The 27,755-nt window shown below is 41.3% G+C and overlaps 1 protein-coding gene across 2 annotated transcripts in view; it reads left to right on the forward strand.

Moving 5' to 3' along the window:
* Positions 1 to 283: 283 nt before the first annotated feature.
* The window catches only part of LOC124003671 (chemokine-like protein TAFA-1), a 281,503-nt gene continuing 254,031 nt past the window's right edge, over positions 284 to 27,755 (forward strand). For both annotated transcript variants that reach the window (XM_046312176.1, XM_046312175.1), the window contains exons 1-2: positions 284 to 782; positions 11,561 to 11,707. In XM_046312176.1, coding sequence (XP_046168132.1) covers positions 11,584 to 11,707 — 124 coding nt within the window. In that variant the 5' untranslated portion in view covers positions 284 to 782; positions 11,561 to 11,583. The remainder of the gene's footprint in view (positions 783 to 11,560; positions 11,708 to 27,755) is intronic.

Consider the following 27,755-nt stretch of genomic DNA (forward strand, 5'->3'; position numbering starts at 1 on the left):
GTCTAAGGAATCATTTTGAGAAAACATAACAGCATATTATTGTGGTAAACTGTGAGATATTTTCATAAGAAGAAACCACAGAGCGTTATGTCTCATGGTATGGTGAAGTGGAGGGGCTTAATAGGCATGCTTCATTAGACAATAGTCCCAATGCAGAAGTGGGCAGTCTTGCTTTAAGACATGTGATGTGATCCAGCTCTCTCTCTCTCTCTTTTTCTCTCTGGCTGGGCTGTATATTATAATAGACTCACACAGACACACACTACTTAGTGCTTTGGAAAGAGGGCTGAGCCTCACACACATAATCAGCGCAGCTTCTCAATGGGGGGACGGAGCCAAGAGGAGACAGAACTGTCGTTCCGCTGGACCTGATCTCAGTCCGTGTGTGAGAAGTGAGGAAGCAAATTAACGTGCTGTCGTCACGAGAGGGATTTTACATTCACAGTACTGATCTAAAGGTGATATGAGCAGCCTTCCATCTTGTAAACACGGACTAGTTTGTAACAGCGTGTCATTCCTGTGAGCTGAGGTGGTTTCTGGTGACCGCACTCCCAGGATTTCCGACGGACAGAGAGAGTCGAGGGGGGCAAGCGGACGAGGCAGAAACAACAGAGCTTCTCCCCCTCTTATCCTGCAGCGTTGTTCTTCTTTACACCTGGAACTTTGTTGGGAATCCCTGGCCTCAGGCTATGGATGGATTTAAGACAGCGTTGTGAGTCTGTTGAACAGACGGTGATACTGACAACAGGGCACCCTTTCTGTTGACCAGACAGACCACTCAGGTAAGGCTGTGGAGTTATTCTCTGAGACTGTTGGTGCTTTCTGATTATATTCTGTTCCTTCTGCAAAATATACTATTATTTAAAGAAATCTGATTATGGAAATGTTATAAAATACGGCTAGCTGTTATGTTTGTAAGAAGTGGAAGGGCTCCAGGAGTAACGGCATAATGATGACAGGTATGAGCTGTGAGCGACAGACAGGCAGAGCATGTGACACAACCTGCATATCTCTGTTGGATTGAACGACTGTATGGTTTAATGAAGGAGAGTAGGCTATGGACATTGTAGATATATGTCTGTTTTAGGACATACCAAATATTGTGTGTTGACTTATATATTTTAAAGTTACAGGCAGTTAGTTCTAAGTAGGGCAGAGATGTCAGTCTCATCCTTTTTTTAAAGACAAGGCTGCAAAATTCAAATGTTCTAGTCCAGACCAAGTTGCTTTTCATGCAATCGAGATCAAGTCTATTCTATTTAAAGGTGTTATTTTTATACAGGCTAACCTAATCTAACCGTATCAAAAGAAGCCATTTACTTACCATATAAAATTGCCCCATTACACCTATGTTGTCGGGAAGGCTAAACATCTATATTCTGCCGAGATGGTGCGCAGGTGTGTCCGAGCAGGGGGCATGGTCTCGTGTTTAGTCTAAATTGGCAGGACATGGTATACTTGTAAAAAATACAATGTAAATGCCGTCATTACCAATTACGAAGTCCACAACCATCAGGAACATATCAATCAATGGTCTAATTAGACTGCAAAGCAGAGACCAAACGGCTAGTTAAACAGATGCGCAAATGGTAAATCCTGCATGAAGTGCACATCCCTTGTTTATTCATTGAAAACCACGTAGGTAAGAATTCTAACGAAAAGTAATTTGTATACAAATATCCTGCTAGCCCTGATAAGGTGGTTTATTTTTCATGTGTCTGCTATTTACTCGTAAAAGTTGTCCGTTTACATTAAAATGCATAAGCATGCCTGTGTGGTGCGGTCTGAATATCTTTCTCCGCCACCTCTCCATCCCTATTCTCTCGCGCTGTCGATCAGGACCACATTTCTTCTTTGACATGAATGAGTTCCGACAGTCGGAGAGTTGCTCAGAGCTGAACCGAAAGGCGGAGAGGACAAAAGAGCAGTTTCTCTCCATGCTGTTGTTCAGGCAAAAGACTACATTTTTTTTCAGGAACTTGCTAGAAACACAGCGTGTTAAAACGCATTCCCCAGGGAACAGTTCACATTTCCACAAAATGTAGGATTATAGCGAATTTATTGCAGGAGATGGGATTACAATATGCCGATAATAAGACTAATTATAGGCTATGCTTAATTTCTGCATGTTGAATATTCAGTAGGCTAGTCTCAATGTCATTTCAGGGTAGAGGGGAGAATGTAAACTTTTTCTCGAACGGACATGCACACACCAAGCTATAGGCTAGCACATCTGAAGGCAAAGGAATAGCCTAAATACTGTATATGTGTAGCAGTGGCGACTTGTCATTCAGGTCAGCTAAATAATAAATAATAAAAAAATAAATAATAATATATATATACATATATTTGTTGCCTGTTTTGCATGTTATTTTGGAATGAATGTGTCACATATCAGTTTGCAAACAATGTAAAATAATATATAATTGAGTTAATAAAGCCGAATACAAACATTGTATCTTTTTTGCTTTGTTGAGTAAGGCAGCTCCAAAATGCAGGTGTTCAGCCTAGATCAGTGCTTTCTGTGGTGGTGGGGCAGCCATCTGAAAACACGGAGCATAAGGGTTGGTAATGTTCTCTAGTTGCCCCGTGATTGGCTCAATGTTCTGTCACTCATGGAAACACTACTTCACCACTAAATCTATGAGCAGAGCTCGAAAAGCCCCTTGGGGTTACATTAGAGTGTCCATCCAAGAAGGCTCAAGATCGTTGGCCACAGATAAAACGGCATCAAATCACGTTATAGCTACCATAGCTTTGATTGGACTGATCATGTCAACATCATACTTTCAAAATCTTAGCTAGGAAGCTAGCAGTCATCATCATGAATCAAGTCGACAATCTACGGACAAATCCTTTTTAATCCTTGTCATATGATGAGAAGTGATTGTAAATAAAACGTATCAGTGCTCATCTGCCATTGGACATAAACATTACACAACAAATTGGAAATTGCAAATTCGACATTGAGTGGTTTGGAAGGAATCAGTGGCTAACTGTAAGCATTGCAAAGCAATCACTAGCCTGCTATTCAGTGTAGTGGTGTGTGGTCCAAGTCTTGGTTGAAGGGTCTCTTTTCCAAGCTTATAAGATAAGCATTTAACATTGGCCATGCTGTCAATTCAGCATGACTTCTACCGCATTCAAAACAACTGGAAACTCGGAACTGGGAAATCTCAGACTTCAGTGAGTTCAAGACAAATGGGAACTTGGAAAGAACAAGCTCAGACTGGGAAAATACATTTGAAACGGTCATCCATCTCAGAATTCCAAGTTGGGAACTCGTCCTCTTTTTAGAGCTCCGACCTAAAGATCACTGACATCATGATTCAACCTTGTTTATTTCCCAAGTTCCCATTTGTCTTGAATGCACCATCAATCCAGAGAATACCAGGATTTGATTACATTTATTTAACTAGGCAAGTCAGGTAAGAAAAAAATTGTATTTACAATGACAGCCTAGGAACAGTGAGTTAACTGCTTTGTTCAAGGCAGAACGACAGATTTTATTATTACCTTGTCAGCTCAGGGATTCGATCTTGCAACCTTTCGGTTACTGGCCCATCGCTCTAACCACTAGGCTACCTGCCACTTTGATGACAAAGGTTGATGACAAAATTTGCCCACGAAGGACCACCGTGACACCTTCCTGTTCAAGTGAGCACAGCACAACAAGGTGAGTCCAAAATGTATTGTATGCTGCTGCATAAATTATGTAATATGCCAGGGAGATATATATACTGTAGCTAACAAAGTAATAATAACTGTATGTTGAGTAGTAAGCTGTTAGCTGTTGGTGGTGCATATGTAGCCTATAGCCTGTTTTAGAGAAATGTCATCACTGAACATTGTAAGAGCTTTCATTGTCTGTTTATATGGCCCCTTTATTTATTTTACTGTTCTGACTTGGTGTACGGGGAGATTACTGTAAGAACTGCCCATATTCGGAATTCTGTCGCTGTACATTTCAAAAGTGCTGAACAAATAGTTATATTGACTACATCCGTCCTAGTTCTTTCATTAATGTTTTAATTGAATTATGGATTGCCTCTTATCCGCTCATCATCCCCTTATGCCATAGTTTGTACATCTCAATTGTCAGTAGAAACCACATTTGTTTAAGCAAGTCAGCCATATCAGCTATGTTATTTTAAAAGGTAGTAAATGAGCCTGAATGAACTATTGCAGTGCTCCGCTGATAGTCAGGTGTAACAGTGGTAAGGATTCACTCCATAGTGCTGAAAATAAAATCTCTGCTTTTAGGACAGATTAATATAAACCCTAACAGTTTATGGGCACCGTTTCCCAGCATTATAGTGCAATTAATGTATTGTTTCGTGTTATATTGTGTAGTTTCTTTGTTGGCATCTGTCCACCCCAAAATTGGAGAGATTGACATGCTAAACTCACCACTGATGTGTAGGCCTATGTGTGAATGACTCTCCACTTAAAATTGTCTTTGAAGCAATTGTTCTCACCATTTATAAATGTGAAACCCTTTTTCAGTAATAACTAAGAAGTAATTAGCATAATACAACCGGTATAACAGGTGGTCTCAGTCTAGGTCTTTCTCCACTATCAAATTAATACAATAACACACTTAAACCAAGAGGACAACTCACTGTTGGCAATCTGTGGCAAAGCATTCGTCCTAATGTTGTTCATGGCCCAGGAAGATGGCGGGGAGGCGCTGGACTCTTTTAGGGGAAGTGAGATGTTTTATTTTACAGCAAGGTGATCAGTGTTCAGCATTTGACTTGAATAGGCAGTTCACTTCTCAAGAGTATTTTATCAATCTAAAATACATCTCATTGTTACACTCAATAAATGGTATGAGTACATAGTTAGGTAAAACATCCGTACTATTCATTGTCGTGTCTTTACTATCATTAAATTGAATACTTAGTTTTTTTTCAAAGATTCTCTCTAATTAGTATTACGCGATCAACTGATTAATCATGTAACTGTAATTAACTAGGAAGTCGGGGCACCAAGGAAAAATATTCAGATTACAAAGTCATCATTTCCTAAAATAACTTTTCAGATATTTTATCTGATCAACTAGTCTTCGAATTAATTCATTATTTACTTTACCTCACGTTAGTCTCATTCCAAACGTCGTAAATTGTTGGTTATCTGCACGAACCCAGTCTTCACTATGAGTCATCCATACATCAATAGTCTTAAATCATTTATTTATTACTAACTAAGTAATTCACAGAAATGCATAAACAAACAGTACATATGGTTACAGGAAATGATAGGAGAATGTGCCCCTAGTGGGCTGACCCGGCATGGCGGCTTGTTAGACAAAAGGGGAAGTGCGGGTCGACTAAGAAGTCACTACAGAGTGATAATTATAACAATTGAAATGCTTATCCTTTACATGAGAAAAAAATTCTCTCTTGATTGTTGTTAGAGGGCATAGTTCAGAGTGACATTCATTTGTTTTGTTATAGAATGGATGTTTCGGTGGTTGTCGTTCTTCACGTTCAATGATACCGAATTCCTAGCTGCAAACTAGAAATTAATATCAAAGCCTTGTTCTTATTCTGACGGTATCGATAGTCTAAGAGTTTAACCACGTGGTATGGTTAAAAGATTCTGCAATGATCTACAACCTTCGTCCTCTCCTAATGGAGAAAAACATGGTCTGGTTGAGAATTTCTCAAAGTTGGGTTTTATTCGGAATTGCAGAAAAGGGGCTGTCTCAGGATGCCTGACCCTAACTGGGCTCAGGGCCGGTCCTCTGATTTAGTTCAAATCAAAAGGGAATTGGATTTCCTTTCATTAAACAGTCCAAAATCATATTCCACACTACTACAAACAGTATCATACTCACTCATTCATCTTATACAACAATTAGATGTAAACCTCATATCTGAGGCTATTATATAAATAGCGTTATGGTAATGTGGTCACACCGTCTCCCAAGAGCTTCCCAAGTTGTGACAAACGGACCAGTTCGTAGCTGGATTCTTCACCGATCTTTTATACTTTCTCCGGAACATGAAATTTGTTTGTACCTCAAGTTCTGTGAGGTGGAAGAAATTCCTTTGTGCTCTATGAAAATGTACTCTCTCTATACTGTGTGTCCATGAGGAGATCCTCAGGAATTTACGACGTCTCTCTGACCACAGCAGCCTAGTTGAAGGAGGAAAGGGGGAGGCAGGGAGAGCGGGATGGGGCTTGCTATACCCAAAGAGGGCAACGTCATGACATCAACTACAAATGGTATGGAGCTCATATGTTTAAATTTTCAAAATAACAAACAGGGAGAATGTTAACCACAGTGCCACATTTGGCGCCTCCAAACTGGGCATGCATGAGCACCAAATCTGGCACCCCAGCCCCCTAGGAACAGGAAGTGCATGTCTGATGGTGGGAAATACTGTAGGGTGTCTTGGGGTAAAACGTCCCTCAACTTCTCTGTTTTTTGGTGGCTACTACCATCGAACAGCGTGAAGAGAACCCGTGTCCATTCACAGATTCTGTGTGTGACTGTGTGAGAGAGAAGTCTTGTGTCTGCAGTGATGCTCGTGGCAACATGATTTAGCTGAGTCTACCTTTAAGTGTACCATGTAAATAAACTAAGTACTAAAAGTTTTTCAAACCAAATGCTTGATATTGGCTAGTCATAATTATTGACATGAAGATAACCAAACAAAGAGAAGCAAGTGAATGAACCTGCACATATCTCTGAACATAATGTTTTAATGGTGACTTGTAGTTAGAAAATTACTGTCATAATAATGGTAAACTGGCTAAAACCAAAAAGTAAGCATTATATTATAGTCCCTTAATAGATAGAATGGAGACACAATGATACACAACTTGGGTGCAGGACCTGAATTCATATTCTCTTAAAGTAGGAATGCCTTTACAATAATAATGTATAAGATTATATGGACAGGAAGGACCTGATCCTGGATCGGCAGTCCTACTCTGAGATGGTTTATAAATATGGGCCCAGGTCGTTTTTTACAAATGGGGACATGAAAATGACTGGGAGAGACAATGACCACTGCAGTTTTGGCTGGATAGGAAGCGGTTGCTTTAGTGAATGCAGGACCATGAGCATGGGAGAATCTCAATTGGTTTAGCTCAACGATGATTCAAAAGGAGTGTGGCGGATTTAAAACAGTTCCGCACTAGCCGCTGAAAGGACACTCATGAGTGTCCTTGGAGAGACGAGGCTATTGAGGAGTGGACGACACTAACAAATTGACACTCTCCTCGACCACTCGACCGCTTATCGGTTTCCGGGTCATAGAGGAGAGGAGGACGGAGGTGAGAACGGACTTGTCCCAATTGAGAATCTCCCCATTTGTATCAGTATGGAGCTGAGAGGAGAGGACATAGTAACACCTGGAGAGTAGGAGTTATTATTCCCAGTGAGGAGGGAGAGCTGTGGGTCCATATGTCAGCCTTCAGCAGCCATTAGGCTATCGTTTAGTGAATGGCCAAGGTGTCGCATTATGCCTTTATGTGTACTGTTTTCATTTCACATTCACTGTGACACTACACTGTTCCAGCATCAGAGATGAAAATGACTCTGAGCATATCCTAAAATTGAAACATACAGTACCATTCAAAAGTTTGGACACACCTACTCATTCAAGGGTTTTTCTTTATTTTTACTATTTTCTTGTCATGACTTCCGCTGAAGTCGGTCCATCTCCTTGTTCAGGCGGCATTCGGCAGTCAACGGTCTTCTAGCCATCGCCGATCCACCTTAATTTTCCATTTGTTTTGTCTTTGTTTTCTACACACCTGGTTCCTGTTATGCAGGTGAATGAGGACCCAAAAGCGACTTTACAGAAACAGAGTTTATTCCAAGTCAAAACAGGAAAACTGAAACCCTCTAGTCAGTAGAGGGGGACAACTGGAGATGCGACCACAGACTGCAGGTCGCTTCGGGAAGGCGCAGGCCGTAGCTGAAATAGACACCTGCTCACACGCAGCATCTGAAGAAGGCAAAAACACGACAGGACGGAACGAGGACACAGAACAGCAAACAAGGATCCGACAAGGACAGAAGCGAAAACAGAGAGAGAAATAGGGACTTAATCAGAGGGCAAAATAGGGAACAGGTGTGAAAGAGTAAATGAGGTAGTTAGGAGAATGAGGGACAGCTGGGAGCAGGAACGGAACGATAGAGAGAGAGAGAGAGAGGGAGAGAGGGAGGGGGAGAGAGAGGGATAGAAAGAGGGAAAGAACCTAATAAGACCAGCAGGGGGAAACGAATAGAAGGGGAAGCACAGGGACAAGACATGACAATCAATGACAAAACATGACAGTTCCATTCCCCAATTACATGTTCACGTATTTAACCCTCTGTTTCCCCCATGTTTTTGTGCGTGATTGTTTCTATGTTCATTCGGTACATTATGGCTGTTTTTTGATGGGTGCTGTTTACACCCGTGCGTAATTGAATACCGTTTATTGTTGGTCAAGTGTATGTTTACCTTGTGCCTTTATTTTGATTAAAGTACGCTGCTCACTCATTCTGTTCTCCTGCGCCTGACTTCATGCACCAGCTACACCCACCATCTGACATTTCTACATTGTACAAAATAGTGAAGACATCAAAACTATGAAATAACACAAGTGTTAAAAATTTCTAAATATATTTGAGATTTGAGATTTTTCAAAATAGCCACCCTTTCGCTTGATGACAGCTTCACTTGGAATGCTTTTCCAACAGTTTTGAAGGAGTTTCCACATATGCTGAGCACTTGTTGGCTGCTTTTCCTTCACTCTGGGGTTCAACTCATCCCAAACCATCTCAATTGGAATTAGGTCAGGTCATTGTGGAGGCCAGGTCATCTGATGCAGCACTCCATCACTCTCCTTCTTGGTCAAATAGCCCTTACACAGCCTGTAGGTGTGTTGGGTCATTGTCCTGTTGAAAAACAAACTATAGTCCCACTAAGCGCAAACCAGATGGGATGGTGTATCGCTGTAGAATGCTGGGGTAGCTATCCTGGTTAAGTGTGCCTTGAAATTTAAATTAATCACTGACTGTGTCACCTTCAAAGCACCCCCACACCTTCACACCTCCTCCTCCATGCTTCACGTGGGAACCACACATTTGGAGATCATCCGTTCACCTACTCTGCGTCTCACAAGAAACGGAGGTTGGAACGAAAAATCTCAAATTTGGACCAAAGGACAGATTTTCACCAGTCTAATGTCTATTGCTCATGCTTCTTGGCCCAAGCAAGTGTTCTCTTCTTATTGCTGTCCTTTAGTAGTTGTTTCTTTGCAGCGATTCAACCATGAAGGCCTGATTCACGCAGAGTCCTCTGAACAGTTGATGTTGAGATGTGTCTGTTACTTGAACTCTGTGAAGCAGGTAGCCTAGTGGGCAGCAGGTATCCTAGTGGTTAGAGTGTTGGATAGTAACCAAAAGGTTGCAAGATCAAATCCCTGAGCTGCAAGGTATAAATCTGTAGTCCTTCCCCTAAGCAAGGCAGTTAACCTACTGTTCCTAGGCTGTCATGGGAAAAAGTAATTTGTTCTTAACTGACTTTCCTAGTAACATTTTTTTTATTTGGGTTGCAATTTCTGAGGCTGGTAACTCTAATGAACTTATCCTCTGCAGCAGAAGTAACTCTGGGTCTTCTTTTCTCGTGGCGGTCCTCATGAGAGCCAGTTTCATCATAGCACTTGATAGTTTTTGCGACTGCACTTGAAGAAATTTTCAAAGTTCTTGACATTTTCCGGATTGATCGACCTTCGTGTCTTAAAGTAATGATGGGACTGTAGTTTTTCTTTGCTTATTTGAGCTGTTCTTGCCATAATTTGGACTTGATCTTTTACCAAATAGGGCTATCTTCTGTATACTACCCCTACCTTGTCCCAACACAACTGATTGGCTCAAACACAGTAAGGAGGAAAGAAAATTCACAAATGAACTTTTATCAAGGCACAGCTGTGAATTGAATTGCGTTCCAGGTGACTACCTCATTAAGCTGGTTGAGAGAATGCCAAGCGTGTGCAAAGCTGTCATCAAGGCAAAGGGTGGCTGTTTGAAGAATCTCAAATATAAAATATATTTTGATTTGTTTAACACTTTTGGTTACTACATGATTCCATACAGTTTGTGTTATTTCATCATTTTCATGTCTTCACTATTACTCTAAAATGTAGAAAATAGTCAAAAATGAAGAAATACCCTTGAATGAGTAGCTGCGTCCAAACTTTTGACCTTTATGTTTTGAGCTGATAGGCTACAGTGTGTACATTGTGTGTAGCCAATATCAAATCGAACTACTATCATCATTAGCTTACTAATTTAATTAGCTAGTTCTCGCTGTTGATTCAAAGCTCCTGTTTAGCCCTAATCAGAACATGCTCTACCAACGTTTACTTGCCGATACTTTCTTAATTCTTAATTCGGCAAGCACCAGTGTCTTCTAAACCTCCATGGCTTGTTACAGGTGGAACATTGGAATTTAGAAAGAAAAAGAAAAGAAAAAGAAAAAGAGTTTTGTCTATGAAGTAATCCAACAATGTATACGCTGTCGTCTCAGAGTTTATCTTCTGTCATTGATCAAGACAGGTGAGTGTCAAGCGATGTTTGATTTTTGAGTTGCGCACATGACGTGCAGTACTTTGGGAAGGACATCCGTTTACAGCTAAACAGGAGCATATGCACAAGCTTGGACACAAGCTTGGTTGATTTGTGATGTTTTTCCCGATTGCAGGTTTTTGGGGAACTCGTCAAAAATGCCCATCGTGGGAGAGGTGACCATATTGCAGTAATGTCCTTCAAATGCTACACTGACTGTAATGGTCCTGTTTTCTCAGTAGCTACCTCATACAATACATGTTATTGTCTGTATTAGTCATGTTACAATCATTTTCAGTTCTCACGTATGATGATGTTTGACAAGCTTGACCAAGTCTCTTTCTCTTCAGATAGAGGTTCTTTGATTATCCTGTGATGGTCCTTCCCCAATGTCGCTCATGTCATTTCATGTGTATACCTTTTTTCAATTTCACCTCAAAGAGACCTTTCTTTCTGTCTTCACCTTTCCTAACATATGTCATTTGGTTAGTGTTTTTCCATATCTCTGCCACCCATCTCACCCACTTACTCTTTTCTCTCTCCTCCTTTAGACAACCCTTGTCATGTGTCTCTAACCTTCACTCTGCCCTCCTCCTATAGCCCATAGAGATAGATAGAGGACTCCAGTGCCCAATAACCCATTTAAGCATGTGCAGCGCCATCGAGGACTTTCACCATTTTGAAGTAATCAAGTGGGTGGGACTTCCTATTGGTTAAATAAGGATCACATATTTCCATCCAGGTCACCAGGAGCGATCAGCCAATTAATTATACCCGTGAGCAAACATTCCATAACTGCCTGTGGCAGTAAATTGCCAATCAGTTTGTTTATCAACTCATAGAAGTAGTAGAAGAACTTCAAAATGGAGACGGCCTCAATGGCGCTGCCCATGCTCTCACAGACGCAATAATGGGACAGATACAATTTTGCTTCCTCTAACTATCTCTATGCTCTAACCCTCTCTCTCTGCCCTCTTCCTCTAGCCACCCTCCCAGTCTGCCCTGCCATGTCCTTGTTCCTGGGCCTGTGGATTAGCCTGGGCTTCCTGCTGCTGTGCCAGGCCACGCTGTACGAGACCCTCCAGCAGCACCACGTGCCCCGGCCCGGACGCAACGCCATCCAGATCCTGGGTGAGTCCCTTTCTATGTTCTGTCTGCACACATCACGCTGTGCCCACTACCCACCCAGTCCTCCCAGAGGAGCTCTCTGAGAAGTGTAAGAGTAAAATAAATACTATCTTATCACTGTATCCCCAGTGGAAACAGTGAAGCAATAGTCTTCTGTATTTTGTAATAGATTGGTTTGCAACCAATATGTTAGCTACTGTGAGAAGAAGAATAGTGCACTGTGGTTTCATAACTTTTTATATTTGTTTGGTTCTATAGATTCTGGTGTTGTATAATGGATTCTTTATGTTTCTTATGGTTCAGTCATGTATCCAGCTGTCAGAGGTGTCATGCCCATAGGGGGCACAGGGACATGTGCCCCCTCAGATTTGTCCTGTTTTATTTCTATCATTTGTTGTTGTTGTTTAATACCTCTAGCCACCGAACAATTGTTGGCTTTAGCTAACTCAGATAGGTAACCTATCTCCCAACCTCATAACTAGCTACTAAGAAGCCATTTCAGGCTATCAAGGAAGTTACAGTAGCTCGCTTGTTTAAGTATCCTAGCTGGCATGCATGCTGGCAAGGTTGGTAGACTACAAAAGCAATTACTAAATGTACTAAAAAAGAGTCCTTTCAGTATTTTACCCAGATTTGAGCAGAGATGCAGAGAAGCATATATAGTTATAAAGAACCACCAGTCAGGAGGATACAGACAGCTCAAGAGGTATGCTTCCATACACAGAAAAATACATATATTTATGACATAGAATTAAGCATAATAATTTGGGGCCCAAAAAAGTTTTTTAAGGTATTTGAAATACAACATTCTCCAACTATTCGAACTAATCACCCAGCAACCCAGTCATCCAGACTTATTTTGTGCCTCATTACATTTTTGGGGTGCATTTTTGGGGGCCTCTGCCAGCTGTATATAAAACTAAACCATCTTCAAAGTTGGCTTTATTGACATTCTCCTACATTCTTTGCAGTAAATAGTTGTTGCTTAGAGTTGATTGTAATGTTTAAGCTCAGCTGCTGTTTTGATCTGAGGTTGGAACTCCCCCTCTGCCCCACACAGACAAAGAGCACTTTTTAACGGGAGACGATTTTCAGTGTGGGGAAAGAGTGATTGCAGCATCCTGAATCTATCAGACGAGCAGGTTGATTGGTACATAGGACAGGCTCTAGGCAAAACTCCCATCAGTATGCTGTGAGTGCAGGGTGCTTTGATCACTGTGGCTTAAATGGAAATAACAATTATGTTTCTCTCTCACATTCGGCAATTAAAGCCAGTTCCTTCTCCACTGTGGGGGCTAAAGGGGAGGGAGTCAGTGAGATGGGTCTGATTCTCCTCATTTATGTGGGAGTAGAGTAGTCGCGCTCGTCACTCCCCAGCCATGTGTCTTTGGAAGCAGGCTCCTTTAAGCTTTTAACAATGACTCGCTCCTGGAAGCTTCTGATGACAATACTATTACAAACCCCTTTCACCAGGAAACCAAATCCCAATGCCTGTTAAACATTGATTCCATCTATCTGTGCTTGTCTCATTCTCCGAGCCGTGCTGCACCATGGAGTGAAAAGACAGTGATTGAAGCAAAAGCAACAAAATAAGAGACATTGATTTCCCCGACTTGTGATGTCACGACAAGATTGTTGATAGCCAATGAGGTTTTTAAGCAGCAGGGATTGGTTGGTTGGAACAGCTGACGTAGTGGGAATTGGTTGTGGGTGTGAGACAGAGGCTTCACACAAAGTGGTTTGAACTCATTAATTGGAACAAGTGAGAACAGGATGAGCGACAGAATGAATTTTTTAAAACTTTGTTTCCAGGTTTTTTGTACAAGGATTTGCATGGCCTACAGTAAGTGTCTTCTGAATTATGTAGAGGTCCAAGTGAAAACAAAAAGAAAACCCTGCCCAAGGCACATAGAGAAGTCAGCTAAGTTATTGGTGAGATAAATATCCTCCTGTTCTATTTTTGTGAAAGGGTCCTTGTCAGAGAAATCAGCTTGTACAAACACACACACACAATTGTATTTCTCAGCAAAGTCATTATGGCATGGCATTTTCATGGTCCCCTGAGGAACAGGGGGATGCATACACAAAGTGAGTCTGAGAGCAGGGGTGTTCTGTCTGAGAGCAGGAGTGTTCTGTCTGAGAGCAGGGGTGTTCTGTCTGAGAGCGGGAGTGTTCTGTCTGAGAGCAGGGGTGTTCTGTCTGAGAGCAGGAGTGTTCTGTCTGAGAGCAGGAGTGTTCTGTCTGAGAGCGGGAGTGTTCTGTCTGAGAGCAGGCGTGTTCTGTCTGAGAGCAGGAGTGTTCTGTCTGAGAGCAGGGGTGTTCTGTCTGAGAGCAGGAGTGTTCTGTCTGAGAGCAGGAGTGTTCTGTCTGAGAGCAGAAGTGTTCTGTCTGAGAGCAGGAGTGCTCATTATTTTCTAACGAAGGGTTTACACTATTGTTTGATTGACAGGCATATGTTCTGTACCAGAAAAAAAGCCTTAAATAAAGTTATGTGTGGATTTCGATATGGGGCCTGGTTTTCAGTCTGGCTGAGTGAGTGAATGATACCGCAGCAGCAGCTCTCAGTACTCAGACGAGGGTGTGAATATATCTCTGCACAGGGGAAGTGAAGGTCATGTTGAGCAAGGTACAAATGTAATCCTCAAGCCTGTTCAAGCATCTAACAATGTTTTCAAAAATCTGCTTATCCCTTTCTGCAACAGTGAGCTGACAGAATGCCACTGCACAGTACATGCGTACCAAAAATATACAAGGAGAGATAGGGGTTTTCAACCTACATTTCTTTATTTATTAGAATATTTCAGTTAGAAATCTGCTGGTCACAGTTGAGGCTGGGATTGAGTAACGAGTCGCCTGACTGCTTCATCACCTGCTCAGGAAGCGGCGCCGTTGCCTTCCCATGAGCCCTTGCTTCGCGGCCTTCCCTACGTCCCCCGCGCCGGGAAAGATTGATTGTGCCCAGATTCTGGGCAGCCAATTCTGGTCTCTTAAGAAATAATCCACTACACTGACAGATGAGGCGAATGTGACATGACACACAAGCCCAGCTCAGCTCTTTCCTCACCTGCCAACTGACACAGTACTGCCAGGTCCACTCCTGGAGAAAGCAGGTTGCTGCTGTGGATGATTCTACTGGACACTATGCAGCCCAGTTGAAGGGTCAAACTGTAACATTCAACGAAATATGGATTGTCATTGTTTGGAGAGGTTACATTGAAATCAAACATTTCTTAAAAGTCAGTTTTATGTTCAACTGCCACTGAATATGTATTTGTTTCCTTTCCAAAAGGAAGTGCATTGTCATTGTGTGTCCTAGCAATGCCCATAGGGAGGATATTGAATGTAATGGCGATGCATTCGGTTTATGATTCTGACATAACTCTCTAAGGGCACTAGCTGATTCCCATTCCAATGTAAGCTACAATATTAACATACATCACTTTTAGTCTTGAAGGAGCTGTCCTTAGCTGTCGTTTTGACAAAACAAAAACAGTGTTGTCAGACACAATAACAAGTCAATTGTTTGTTGCAATGACGGTGCTAAACTGTCTCTCATAGCTGATTAAATCAGCAGAACTGGTGACAGTAATGACAGGTTAGCCAGTTGTTTTCCCTGTTCTACATGAAGATGCAAGCAGCCACTTGGTGTGACTGTGAACTAATGATGTGATTAGGAATCCCTTGAATCATCCTTGTAAGAAATGCAGAAATACTGTATAGGAAGTCGGGTGCTGAGGACTTTGTTTTGGTGAAATCCATGCTGATTTTGGATGGTTTATAGCATAAGGTGAATAGGTCATCATTTGCATACTGCAGCAAACAGTGCTGATATTGATATTGTACTGCACTCTCGAGGGAGCTTGCAAGGAAGCATTTCGCTGCACTGTTTATACCTGCTGTAAACTGCGTACGTGAAAATTGCAATTTGATTTGAACCCATACCATTTATAAAACGGTTATAATGATTTCATCAATGGAATGTAAACATCTCATAATGAATATCCTTTTGAAAGATGACTGGAAGACAAGCGCTTTAATGATGTTCATGTTCAGTGTGTCATTTGATATTTAAATAGTCCTTTAGTCTAGGAAAGGGGCAGAAAAGAGGCAGCAAAAACATGTAATTACTGCTATTATTCATCATGACACAGAACTAACCATACAGCTAAACACAGTTTAAAGCAGAAAATGACATGTCAACCAATAGTAGTCAAATATGGGGAATCCTGTTGTTGATGAATGGAGCCCCATGTCACGATGAGCAGATTGACCACCATTTAACTGTGTGGAGGCTTTTTTTATATGATTCATGTATCCAGACATCTGAAATCTTTGTTATGTTTTACTTTACTTTAACTTTTTTTTGCTGTGACTGTGGGCTCTTTTCTGTAGGATGAGATGTCTGGGTGTAGGTGGGTGTGTTGGTGAACCTTAGGGATCTATATTTCGGTAAATGAGAACTGGGTTGAATTCCGGAGACTTACATTTCAAGACTGAATCGATTTTTTTCATTGCCATGGGTATGTCTAGCTCAGAAGAGGGATGGTTTTCCTGGCTGAGTTTGAGAACATGCCAATTAGCTACACTATCAAACACACATTACATACGGATATACCCATACAGATATACCCAGTTTTAGAATTTATTTACGGATTTCTCAATTTCCTTTTTGCTGTGATTTACTGCCTGCTTTGTTCCATACAGTAAAACATGAAAGATACATCCACTGTAATCTCATGATAGTGATCAAACCATATTTAAGTACTGTCAACATGAATGTAATCCAAATGACTGGTTCACTTATGCAACTTCGATTTGCAAGCTTTTGCAAACTGCCAAGGGGCAGGCAGTTTTACAACTACCCACAGGAAGGTAACATCTCAGTATGAGTTTTTGTGTTTTTGTTTGGCCATTAATTTGATACATTTCACACCCACTTTTAATTGCAAGGACTAATTAGTGTGAGAATGGATGGTGGAAACAGAATTCAATTAAATTCCGCTCACTGGAATGGATGGTGACTTAATCAGACTTTTTGTTGTGCAAATTCGATAAAAAGGAAATGTTTGATCAGGTTGGCACACGCACACGCACCTGCACGCACACGCACACGCACACACACACACACACACACACACACACACACACACACACACACACACACACACACACACACACACACACACACACACACACACACACACACACACACACACACACACACACACACACACACACACACACACACAGAAAGTCACAAATAAACCATCACCACCTAGACAGTGGCCAGGACAGGGGTCTGGGATAGTGAAATGGCTTTCTAAATGAGGTGACAGCAAGCATGGTTCATCAATGCAATTCTCATGGCATAATAAAAAGATACCTCCACATCCCCAAAAATAAAAAACTACTTCAGTGGCTCTGACATAATTGCCTGATGATGAGAATCAAAAACTAAACGCACACAAATGTAATAAGAAACATCAATTTCAGAACGAGCCGTCTACCAAGGCATTCTTTTTCCGGGCTCGAACACCCAAAGCCTTTAATCTGGTTCCACATTGGGTTGTAATTGCTATAAAAACTGCAGGCTTTAGTTGAGAGCTCATTGTTGAGGTCTCTCACTCTATCGCAGAGCATGCCCTTCGAAGTAATGAAAGCAACCTTTTTAAAACTGGGCAATAACTGCCTCATCATTCCTATACAGAGCATCACTCTCTCTCACCCCTGCCTTCCCTCCCTCCCTCTGTCCATCTCCTCGTCTTTATCTGCCCCTGAGACGATTCGTCATGGATCAGATGAGACCATTTGTCATGGATTAGTGCACTTAAATGTCTGTGTGATAGTGGAAGCAGTCACTGGAAAAGCTTAGGAATCCTATTACACTGCTTTTTATGGCCGGCGGGGGTAAGAGACTAGGGATGGAGGTTGAACTGGCATTTTATTTGAGCTTCATACCATTTCTGTTCTCATACGACAAAGAAGTGCTGATTCATCAGAAAGACAATCCACTTGGAGGAGGAGGTCTGGTTGAAGAAGGACTAGATTGTAAACGTGGAATGAATATGTTGAACATGTTTGAATTCTTTCCTCTCTCTGTATGTTCACTCAGTCCCCTGTCAGAGCTGCATATTACTTGATTTAATCTTTCTACTGATGACTTTGATACCTTCCTTTGCTTTCACCCCATCTTCTTCAATGATTCATTTGTTAGGAAATTTGAACGATTACTCTTGTTTGAGAATCCCTGACACCAATAATGGAGGTACACATTGAGATAATATCTTGAAAGAGATTGTCACTCTTTCATAATCTTCCTAGGCCTATTCAACACATTTAACTCAGCTGTAGCAAGAATTCAAGATTATTAGTATTTACCTAGCAGAGTTTCCTATCACAGGCTGCTGGTACCTTGATGGGCCTTTTTCCCCTGAGTGAAAAGTGATAGTAGCGGATTAGATCCTGTGTTATCCTGATCTTCTCTCTGAAGTCAGATAACTGTGTCAGGCAGAGAAAAGGTCCTGTTAATCACACAAGGTTTGTCCCTCTACTCCTGTCGTACAACACACTCAAACTAATAGACCAACTCCTAGTTCAGAGGAAAGGGTTTGTCCCCTGCCCTATTTCAGCCTAACCTAGATTTAAACACCCTCATAACATTCGCTGCGGTACTATCCAAGATAACAGTGGTTCTTTCAACTCCGGCGTCTAGATCGTTATAAAAATAAATAATCTGAAAATAAAAGAACAGCATAATGGTCCGTGTAAAGTGACAGCAAAATGTGCCCCTTCCCTGCCTGCAACTCCAGTATCTGATGTAATCCCTGACTTTTTTGAAAAACACATACTGTCGCCTACCAAATGGAAGCCCATGCAGGGAACAAAATTATTCATATATTGAACAATGCAAATATCAGCGTTTTTATGCAGCTAATCCACCACCCCCAGCCCTTATTTTATCGTGTGGCTGAACGGAAATAGCTTGGTTGTATTAATGGAGTAAAGAGATACAGGCAGGTAATTGTAATGCAGATACTTTGCACTATCATTTAGAACCACTACAGAGGACAAATGTTACTCATTTGCTATTTCTTTGCAGAGACCTCTGCACTCCAGCACCTAATTTACTTAGTGACATTCAGAATTGATTGTCTTAAATGTGTAACAATTTGCCCCACAATCTGTTCCATACAGTGTGAGTTTTGCATACCCTTTCAATGGGGTCACCTTATTTATGGGCTTTTCTGTTTTCTGTCATGTGTAATGTGTTGTAGCCTATATCATAGGCTATATATTGGATAACGGCACATCATTTGAGCTTTTTTGGGCTTGAGCTCATAAAATGTATTTACGGTTATGGCTCATCAGACTCAGGTAGCATCAGACTTGAACATTCATGCCGATCAAAGCTCTAATCAAATGATATACATTAGAATGACACTTCTGGTTCAGGCGGAAAATACTGGGTTACAATGGAGAAAAGTGATTATTCTTCATATGGAATAATTGTAAAATACTGGGAAAAATATTCAACCCTAGTCGGTAGCTTATTCTTCAGATGTTTGGGGCTGCTGGTGAACCATGATGTGCAGGCATAGTCAAAGTGACATTGGACTAGAGCACCTGCCAGAGTCTTTAGGGTGTCAATTGCTGTGTTTCCATCCAGTTGGGGACAGATTTTCATGGGAATATTCTAAAATCTGCACAAAAACAATATGCACATTTCAGGGTTTCCTTTCGGGAAATGTAGTGCTGGACAATGTGACAGGGAAGATTTTACCAGACATTTGAGAAATTTACTTGACATCCATATGCATTCAGATCTGGCTTGGAGCAGCCAGTTCCATCAATAAACAAGGGAGATTGGCTAAATGAGCCACATTTACTTGTCCTTAAAAACAGCCTAAAACAAATTACAAAACTATTATTCCTTGTGTTTTGATGTGTAGCATATGCAAAACTTTGTAGACATATTTTTAGGCTACTTTCCTACAAAAAATATTGTCTACCTCATGTTCCAACTGTTGGAGATTTGAGTGAGAAACGTGTCAGGGCATTGCATGCATAGGCCTATAAGCTTAGGAGTCCACTGTATGATATTAATAAAACAAACATATATATACTGTATATAGCCTATATAAAGGAAGAAAATCTTAGGCTTGTTCACCCATGACTGTGTGGCCAAACACGACTCCAAAACCATCATTGTTTGCTGACGACACAACAGTGGTAGGTAGGCCTGATCACCGACAACGATGAGACAGCCTATAGGTAGGAGGTCATAGACCTGGCAGTGTGGTGCCAGGACAACAACCTCTCCCTCAATGTGAGCAAGACAAAGCAGGCGGACCGAACAGGCCCGCATTAACATCTACTGTAGTGGGGCTGTAGTGGATCGTGTCGGGAGTTTCAAGTTCCTTGGTGTCCACATCACCAATGAACTATCATGGTCCAAACTCACCAAGACAGTTGTGAAGAGGACATGACAACACCTTTTCCCCCTCAGGAGACTGAAACGATTTGGCATGGGTCCCCAGATCCTCAAAAAGTTCTACAGCTGCACCATCGAGAGCATCCTGACCGGTTGCATCACTGCCTGGTATGGCAACTGCTCTGCATTTGACCATAAGGCGCTATAGAGGGTAGTGCGTACAACCCAGTACATCACTGGGGCCAAGCTTCCTGCCATCCAGGACTGATATAATAGGCAGTGTCAGAGGAAAACCCATAAAATTGTCTGAGACTCCAGTCACCCAAGTCACAGACGGGTTTCTCTCTAACCCCGCGGCAAGCGGTACCGGAGCGCCAAGTTTAGGACCAAAATGCCCCTTAACAGCTTCTACCCCCAATCCATAACACTGCTGAACAATTAATCAAATGGCCACCGGACTATTTACATTGACACCTCCCCCCATTTTTTTTATACACTGCTGCTACTCGCTGTTTATTATCTATGTATAGTGACTTTACCCCTACCTACATGTACAAATTACCTCAACTCACCTGTACCCCCGCACACTTACTCGGTACCGGTACCACCTGTATATAGCCCCATTATTGTTATGTTATTGTGTTACTCTTGATTATTTTTGATTTGATTTGACTTGGTAAATATTTTCTTTAGTCTTATTGAACTGCACTGTTGGTTAAGGGCTAGTAAAGTCAGCATTTCTCTGTAAGGTCGACACTTGTTGTATTTGGCGCATGTGACAAATAAAGTTTGATTTGATTTGAGAGAGATAGAGATGCCGGCGACATGCTACGACACCGACATGCATTTCTTAATGTCAGATGGCTACTGCATCTGCTATACAGATAGCAGATGTTTCTGTAGGTGTACAGAAAGAGGCTAATTGCTTAACATTGTGTGTAAATATAAGCATTATTAGGAGGAACTCCGGTAGGTCTGAAACATTCTTCCTCACCTCAAGTTCAACTGTTCAGAGTCAGTTGGACCTCCATTGCACACTGCCTTCATATCATAGGCTTGCAGTAGCTAAAGCTTAATTATAGCCACACCAAACCTTCATAAAAAGTTATAAACTTTATTAGGGTAATATAAAAACTCACGCCGTTCTTTATAGGGAAAATATGAGCTGTCAGTCATATTGAAACAAACACAGCATTTCATACAGTCATTTGGAAGTTAATTTGGCCAAAGAAAATGGCTCAACAGAATGAAACACTTACGAACTGGTTTAAACCTTCACAAAAGGTTTGAACAGGCGATATTGCAGAAATGACCAACAAAGGCAAGTGCCTACCATACCCAACAAATGATAGAAATAGGCTAAGGTTATTTATTCATCTTAAACTAAATATGGAGCACACAATTAAAAAGACTCAACTGTAGCAAAAAAAACACATGAAATAACTGGTTTCGATGAATAAATAGGCTTACAATAATAAATACATTTAAGTTACAACAGTGAATCCTACCTGAATAGGGAGTTGCAAGGTGGCCTGCATTCTTCTCCTTTTTCTTAACTGCAATATTAAAACTTCTGTTAAATTTCCCCTGTGGGCTTTTCACTCTTTTTCCTCTACGTTTTGTTTTACTTCAATGAAAAAGGCCTCCATCTTCACAATCATCAGTGGCCTACGCCAAGACTCTTCTGTTGCTCTCTCTCTCCTCAGCAGCAGGTACACGCACGCGAGGCGTGGGGGAATGGTGCTGAAGTGCGAATTCTGGGTATAGGCTATGATAGACAGCCTCTCCTGGACAATTTGGCTTGCTACGACTTTATTTATCGGACTTTTCATTTTTTTCTCTGCCAAATGTAGACAATTACCAGCATAGGGAAACCCAGGAGCATTTCCCCATCAGCGTTGTTTCCATCAAATTGACTTGTTGCAGATAAAAGTCTGTACGTAAAAATATACAAGTAAAATGGGTTCCCATAGCATTTTCAACTCTAGGCATACAAATTGTATACTGTAGGTGTAGCGAATGGACCCACTCTGGTACTGGCATGTGCGCTCTTGCCAACAACTTGCAGATACAGTGCAGGTATAGCCTACGACATGATGAGATTATTATGGACAAAAATGCAGTATTCTTTTTTATTTGTTAATGTCAGCCAGGCATCGATCATCATGACACCAGAATAAGACCCTCGATATGTATTGAAAGGAGCATCAACCTCTTCCCTGTGTACTTCCACCACCCTGTGAAGTTCATCATAACTTATTTCATCTGTAGTCTAATAAACTGCATGCTTTCCCATGATGTGGTGACATTTATCAGACATGTAGGCTACTTTACTCCCATAAAAAGGATGGAAACCTGATTAATGTCAAGCCCAGCTGGAATTATATTTTCGATGAACGTGCGCAAGCCTACAGGAGACTTTTGAAATATCCCAATCAGATTAAACATTGTGCCTGGTTGTGTTATTAAGGCCACATATAAAAAGTAATACATTTAAGAAGTTCAATGATACATATTCTGGCTATATTGAAGCGTTGAAGTCTAGGTGTGGGAGCATTAGCCTCTCGGATTGGAGAAGAGGCAGAGTGTGTAAGCTGTCCTAAATAACTGGGCTTGCCCGGCATTATTATAGGACGAGGAATGATGATCTGCAACAGACAGAGCATCTCAGTATCAATAGTAAACATACAGCCAGACTGGCCTGCTACTGTGTCTTTCTAAACTGTCCAGAGGAAAACCCACAATGGATCCAAATGGAATGAAACAGTCAAATCACAGGACTTTTGCACAGTTATTCAGATGACATTTTCACTGCAGCCGAGAGTAGAATTTTGTACCCACTTGAAAACAATAATGCAAATTATTCATTGCTTTTTGGTGTTGTAGGCTAGTCTAGGTAGGATAATTGTATTGTCCCTAAACTAAATCTCTGCTATTTTTTTAGCTGTATGCCTCATGTCTTTGCTGTTCTTTCATGCACAGTGATGTACCTGGCCTCTCATACCACACATAAAAAAGGCAGCAGCCTATCTGCAATCTATCAGCTATTCCTATTTGTTCTTGTTGATTCCTATAAAAAAAAATGCAGCTTTGAATTTTTTTATGTGTGGTATGATTGCTACTTAGCCTAATGCAGATCTGGACAAACAATCCACCTACCACTGTTGTCACTAATTAATGGTGTATAGTGGGCAGGAAATACCGTTTGACTGGTAGACTATACTGACCTCTGTGCTATAGCAACAGTTAGCAGATGGAAAAGCATAGTGCACAAGGGAAGTACCAAAACACCTTGATATGGGGAAGGTGCAAGCAAGCAGATGAGGAAATGTGACTAGGATGGAATAAATTATATAGTAAAACTTACAAAAGACCTGATGTAAACCAGGGGCAAATACACACTATCATGACCTGCACCCATTAAAAACAAATAAAGTTTGATAACCCTCCCCTATTTTAGATCACCCCTCCCCCCAATAAATTGTGATCTGTCCCTAACTAGTGCTTTTTTAACAGCTCTGAGTGCAGGTTAATATTTGACTCCCTTTGCGATGTTCCCTCACTGATGTCCTGACCATACAAGTGGGAATAAATATAGATGTAACAACTCATTTTAAATCTCAGGTATCTTATCGCGTTAGGTCTGAATTGATCGTCCCTTGCTCATTGTTCATGTTGTACCACTGAAATATTTAGAGTTAACATCTGTAGCTCTGCCTTTAGAGGCCCAGTGTAGTCAAAATTCATGTTTTCTATACAGGACCTTCTAATCAGAAGGTTTGCATGGGCAGAAGTTTCGGCTTGCCTGGTGACATCACCGGGCGGTAAATTGGTTGATATAACAATAACAAAGAATTTCCAAACCTCTCTGGCAAAAACTGCTAGTTTTCAGTTATCCCCTCCCAATTCATTCCCCTCCCAGACAGTCCTAGTGAAATTCTTGCTTGAGAAATAGTTTTTCAGCTAAAAAGCCATTTTTTCACAATTTGAATGGAAAACTACACTACATGGCCAAAATCTGTGGACACCCCTTCAAATTAGTGTATTCAAATAAAATCGAGCACACAGCCATGAAATCTCCATATACAAACATTGGCAGTAGAATGGCCTGTAATGAAGAGCTCAGTGACTTCATAGGATACCACCTGCCCAACAAGTCATTTTGTCAAATTTCTACCCCCGGTCAAGTGCTGTTATTGTGAAGTTTATTTTTATTTTGATTTATTTAACCTTTATTTAACCAGGAAGGGCTCATTGTGATTTAAAATCTCTTTTTCAAGAGCATCCTGGAGTGGAGTATCAAAGGCTCAGCCGTGAAGTGGTAGACCATACAAAGCTCACAGAATGGGACCGTGCTGAAGCGTGTAGCGTGTAAAAATAGTCTGTCCTCGGTTTTAACACTACCGAGTTCCAAACTGCCTCTGGAAGCAATGTCAGTACAATAACTTCATGAAATGGTTTTCCATGGCCTAGCAGCCGCACACAAGCCTAAGATCACCATGCGCAATGCCAAGTGTCTGCTGGAGTGGTGTAACGCTTGCCACCATTGGACTCTGGAGAAGCTGTTCGACGAGCAGGTGTCCACATAGTGTATTAGAGTAAGGTATTTAATTGTTTCCCAGAAATAATTTGATATTGATATAAAAATGTCTGCATTAGACCTTTAAAGTCCCTGTCTGGGTTCTCATCGTCCTACCCTCCACAGTCAGGAAACAATACCTGCGTAACACTGCATCTATGTTTTAGAGTGAAATAACCTCTCTCACATGTACAGATGTACTATCTATTTCTCACAGCAGGAAAATAATCCCGCAACAACAGAACATGTGAATTATAATGTGGATTATAATTCATTTACATTTTTGTAGGGGTTGATACATTTTTCTTTAGGGAAAAGCAAGTCTGAAATGTTTAAGTGGAAATTCCTGCTGTGATAATAACATTAAACATTTTATATGCATTACAATAAATATGCATTACAGGGTTAAATATATGGATTTTATTTGCTTTTGAATAACACCTTTGTCACAAGGAGTGATTGAAAGTATGTCTAAATTGTCTACCAGGCTGCTCTATCAGGGTGAGAATAAGTCTTGTGAGATATGCCTGGTACCTGGCCATATCTGTGGTAGTTTGCAGACAGAGGCAGTGTTGCATTGTCTCATCACCACCTTATCGGCCAGGGAGACACTTGATAATGCAGTGAGAGATGTAGCAGAGAGGGAAAGCACCTGCTCTACACTATTCATCACATCTTCTCAACAAACATGACTGTATCTAAATGAATACAGGCCCGATTAGATACTTGGCCTACCTGCTCTGTCTACCCTACCTGCTCTGCCTACTCTACCTGCTTTGTCTACCCTACCTGCTCTGTCTACCATACCTGCTCTGTCTAGTCCTACCTGCTCTGTCTACCCTACCTGCTCTGTCTACCATACCTGCTCTGTCTAGGCCTACCTGCTCTGTCTACCCTACCTGCTCTGTCTACCATACCTGCTCTGTCTAGGCCTACCTGCTCTGTCTACCATACCTGCTCTGTCTAGGCCTACCTGCTCTGTCTACCCTACCTGCTCTGTCTCCTACCTGCACTCACTTGCTGTCTAGACTGCCTAATTAATTATTCATTACTATTGTTGTCTTTTCTCTTACATTAGTGTGTCAAGAGAAGGACACCCATAATTTAAAATGTAAACGCTGGGCTCTAGATTACAGCTATCTATACACTTTACATACTTTACATTAGTTGCAAGATCAGACACATTATCAGTGCTCCTTTTCAGAAGTTGCCTTCATTTCAGCACATTTAATTTTTAAACATTTATAAACATTTAATCATCAGAACTTTTTTTTCAGTTGCACAAAACATCAGCATCCACCAAAATATACTGATCTTTCTTCTCTTTCTTGTGATGTAACCGTCGTGACAGTGTGCTAGTCCCAGACAAAGCGTTCTTATAGATGGGACAGCAGGGTAGCCTAGTGGTTAGAGTAATCGGAAGGCTGCAAGTTCAAACCCCTGAGCTGACAAGGTACAAATCTGTCGTTCTGCCCCTGAACAGGAAGTTAACCCATTGTTCCTAGGCTGTCATTGAAAATAAGAATTTGTTCTTAACTGACTTGCCTAGTTAAATAAAGTTTAAAAAAAATAGATGCAACAAAAAGACAATGTATTCCATTGAGCCCATTTCAGCCATTATCGGAGTGTGTTTGACAGGTCATTACTACCGGGGAAAACTAATGGCACAATCAGGAGTGGGAAAGAGTCACCAGAGTAAAATGAAAGCAATCAATCCAGTGAGATTTAAGTGACAAGTGGATTTTGGTACCCCTCAAACACAGGAAATTGATGGCTGAAAAGAAGAGATCCTCAGGTGGGCGGGGCATGTGTGTTGCTATAGAGTCCTTCAAAACAAGCTTTTTCTGAAAGAACCTTTTGACGATCAATTCAGACCTAACGCGATAAGATACCTGAGTTTTAATATGAGTTGTTACATCTATATTTATTCCCACTTGTATGGTCAGGACATCAGTGAGGGAACATCGCAAAGGGAGTCAAATATTAACCTGCACTCAGAGCTGTTAAAAAAGCACTAGTTAGGGACAGATCACAATTTATTGGGGGGAGGGGTGATCTAAAATAATTTGTTTTTAATGGGTGCAGGTCATGATAGTGTGTATTTTCCCCTGGTTTACATCAGGTCTTTTGTAAGTTTTACTATATAATTTCTTCCATCCTAGTCACATATCCTCATCTGCTTGCTTGCACCTTCCCCATATCAAGGTGTTTTGGTACTTCCCTTGTGCACTATCAAATCCAATTTCAAATCAAATGTATTTATATAGCCCTTCGTACATCAGCTGATATCTCAAAGTGCTGTACAGAAACCCAGCCTAAAACCCCAAACAGCAAGCAATGCAGGTGTAGAAGCACGGTGGCTAGGAAAAACTCCCTAGAAAAGCCAAAACCTAGGAAGAAACCTAGAGAGGAACCAGCCTATGTGGGGTGGCCAGTCCTCTTCTGGCTGTGCCGGGTGGAGATTATAACAGAACATGGCCAAGATGTTCAAATGTTCATAAATGACCAGCATGGTCGAATAATAATAAGGCAGAACAGTTGAAACTGGAGCAGCAGCACAGTCAGGTGGATTGGGGACAGCAAGGAGTCATCATGTCAGGTAGTCCTGGGGCACGGTCCTAGGGCTCAGGTCCTCCGAGAGAGAGAAAGAAATAAAGAATTAGAGAGAGCATATGTGGGGTGGCCAGTCCTCTTCTGGCTGTGCCGGGTGGAGATTATAACAGAACATGGCCAAGATGCTTTTCCATCTGCTAACTTTTGCTATAGCACAGAGGTCAGTATAGTCTACCAGTCAAACGGTATTTCCTGCCCTCTATACACCATTAATTAGTGACAACAGTGGTAGGTGGATTGTTTATCCAGATCTGCAATAGGCTAAGTAGCAATCATACCACACGTAAAAAAATTCAAAGCTGCATGAATTTTTTTATAGGAATCAACAAGAACAAATAGGAATAGCTGATAGATAGCTGATAGGCTGCTGCCTTTTTTATGTGTGGTATGAGAGGCCAGGTGCATCACTGCGCATGAAAGAACAGCGA

The sequence above is a fragment of the Oncorhynchus gorbuscha genome, linkage group LG18 (assembly GCF_021184085.1).
Source record: "Oncorhynchus gorbuscha isolate QuinsamMale2020 ecotype Even-year linkage group LG18, OgorEven_v1.0, whole genome shotgun sequence".
NCBI lineage: Eukaryota > Metazoa > Chordata > Actinopteri > Salmoniformes > Salmonidae > Oncorhynchus > Oncorhynchus gorbuscha.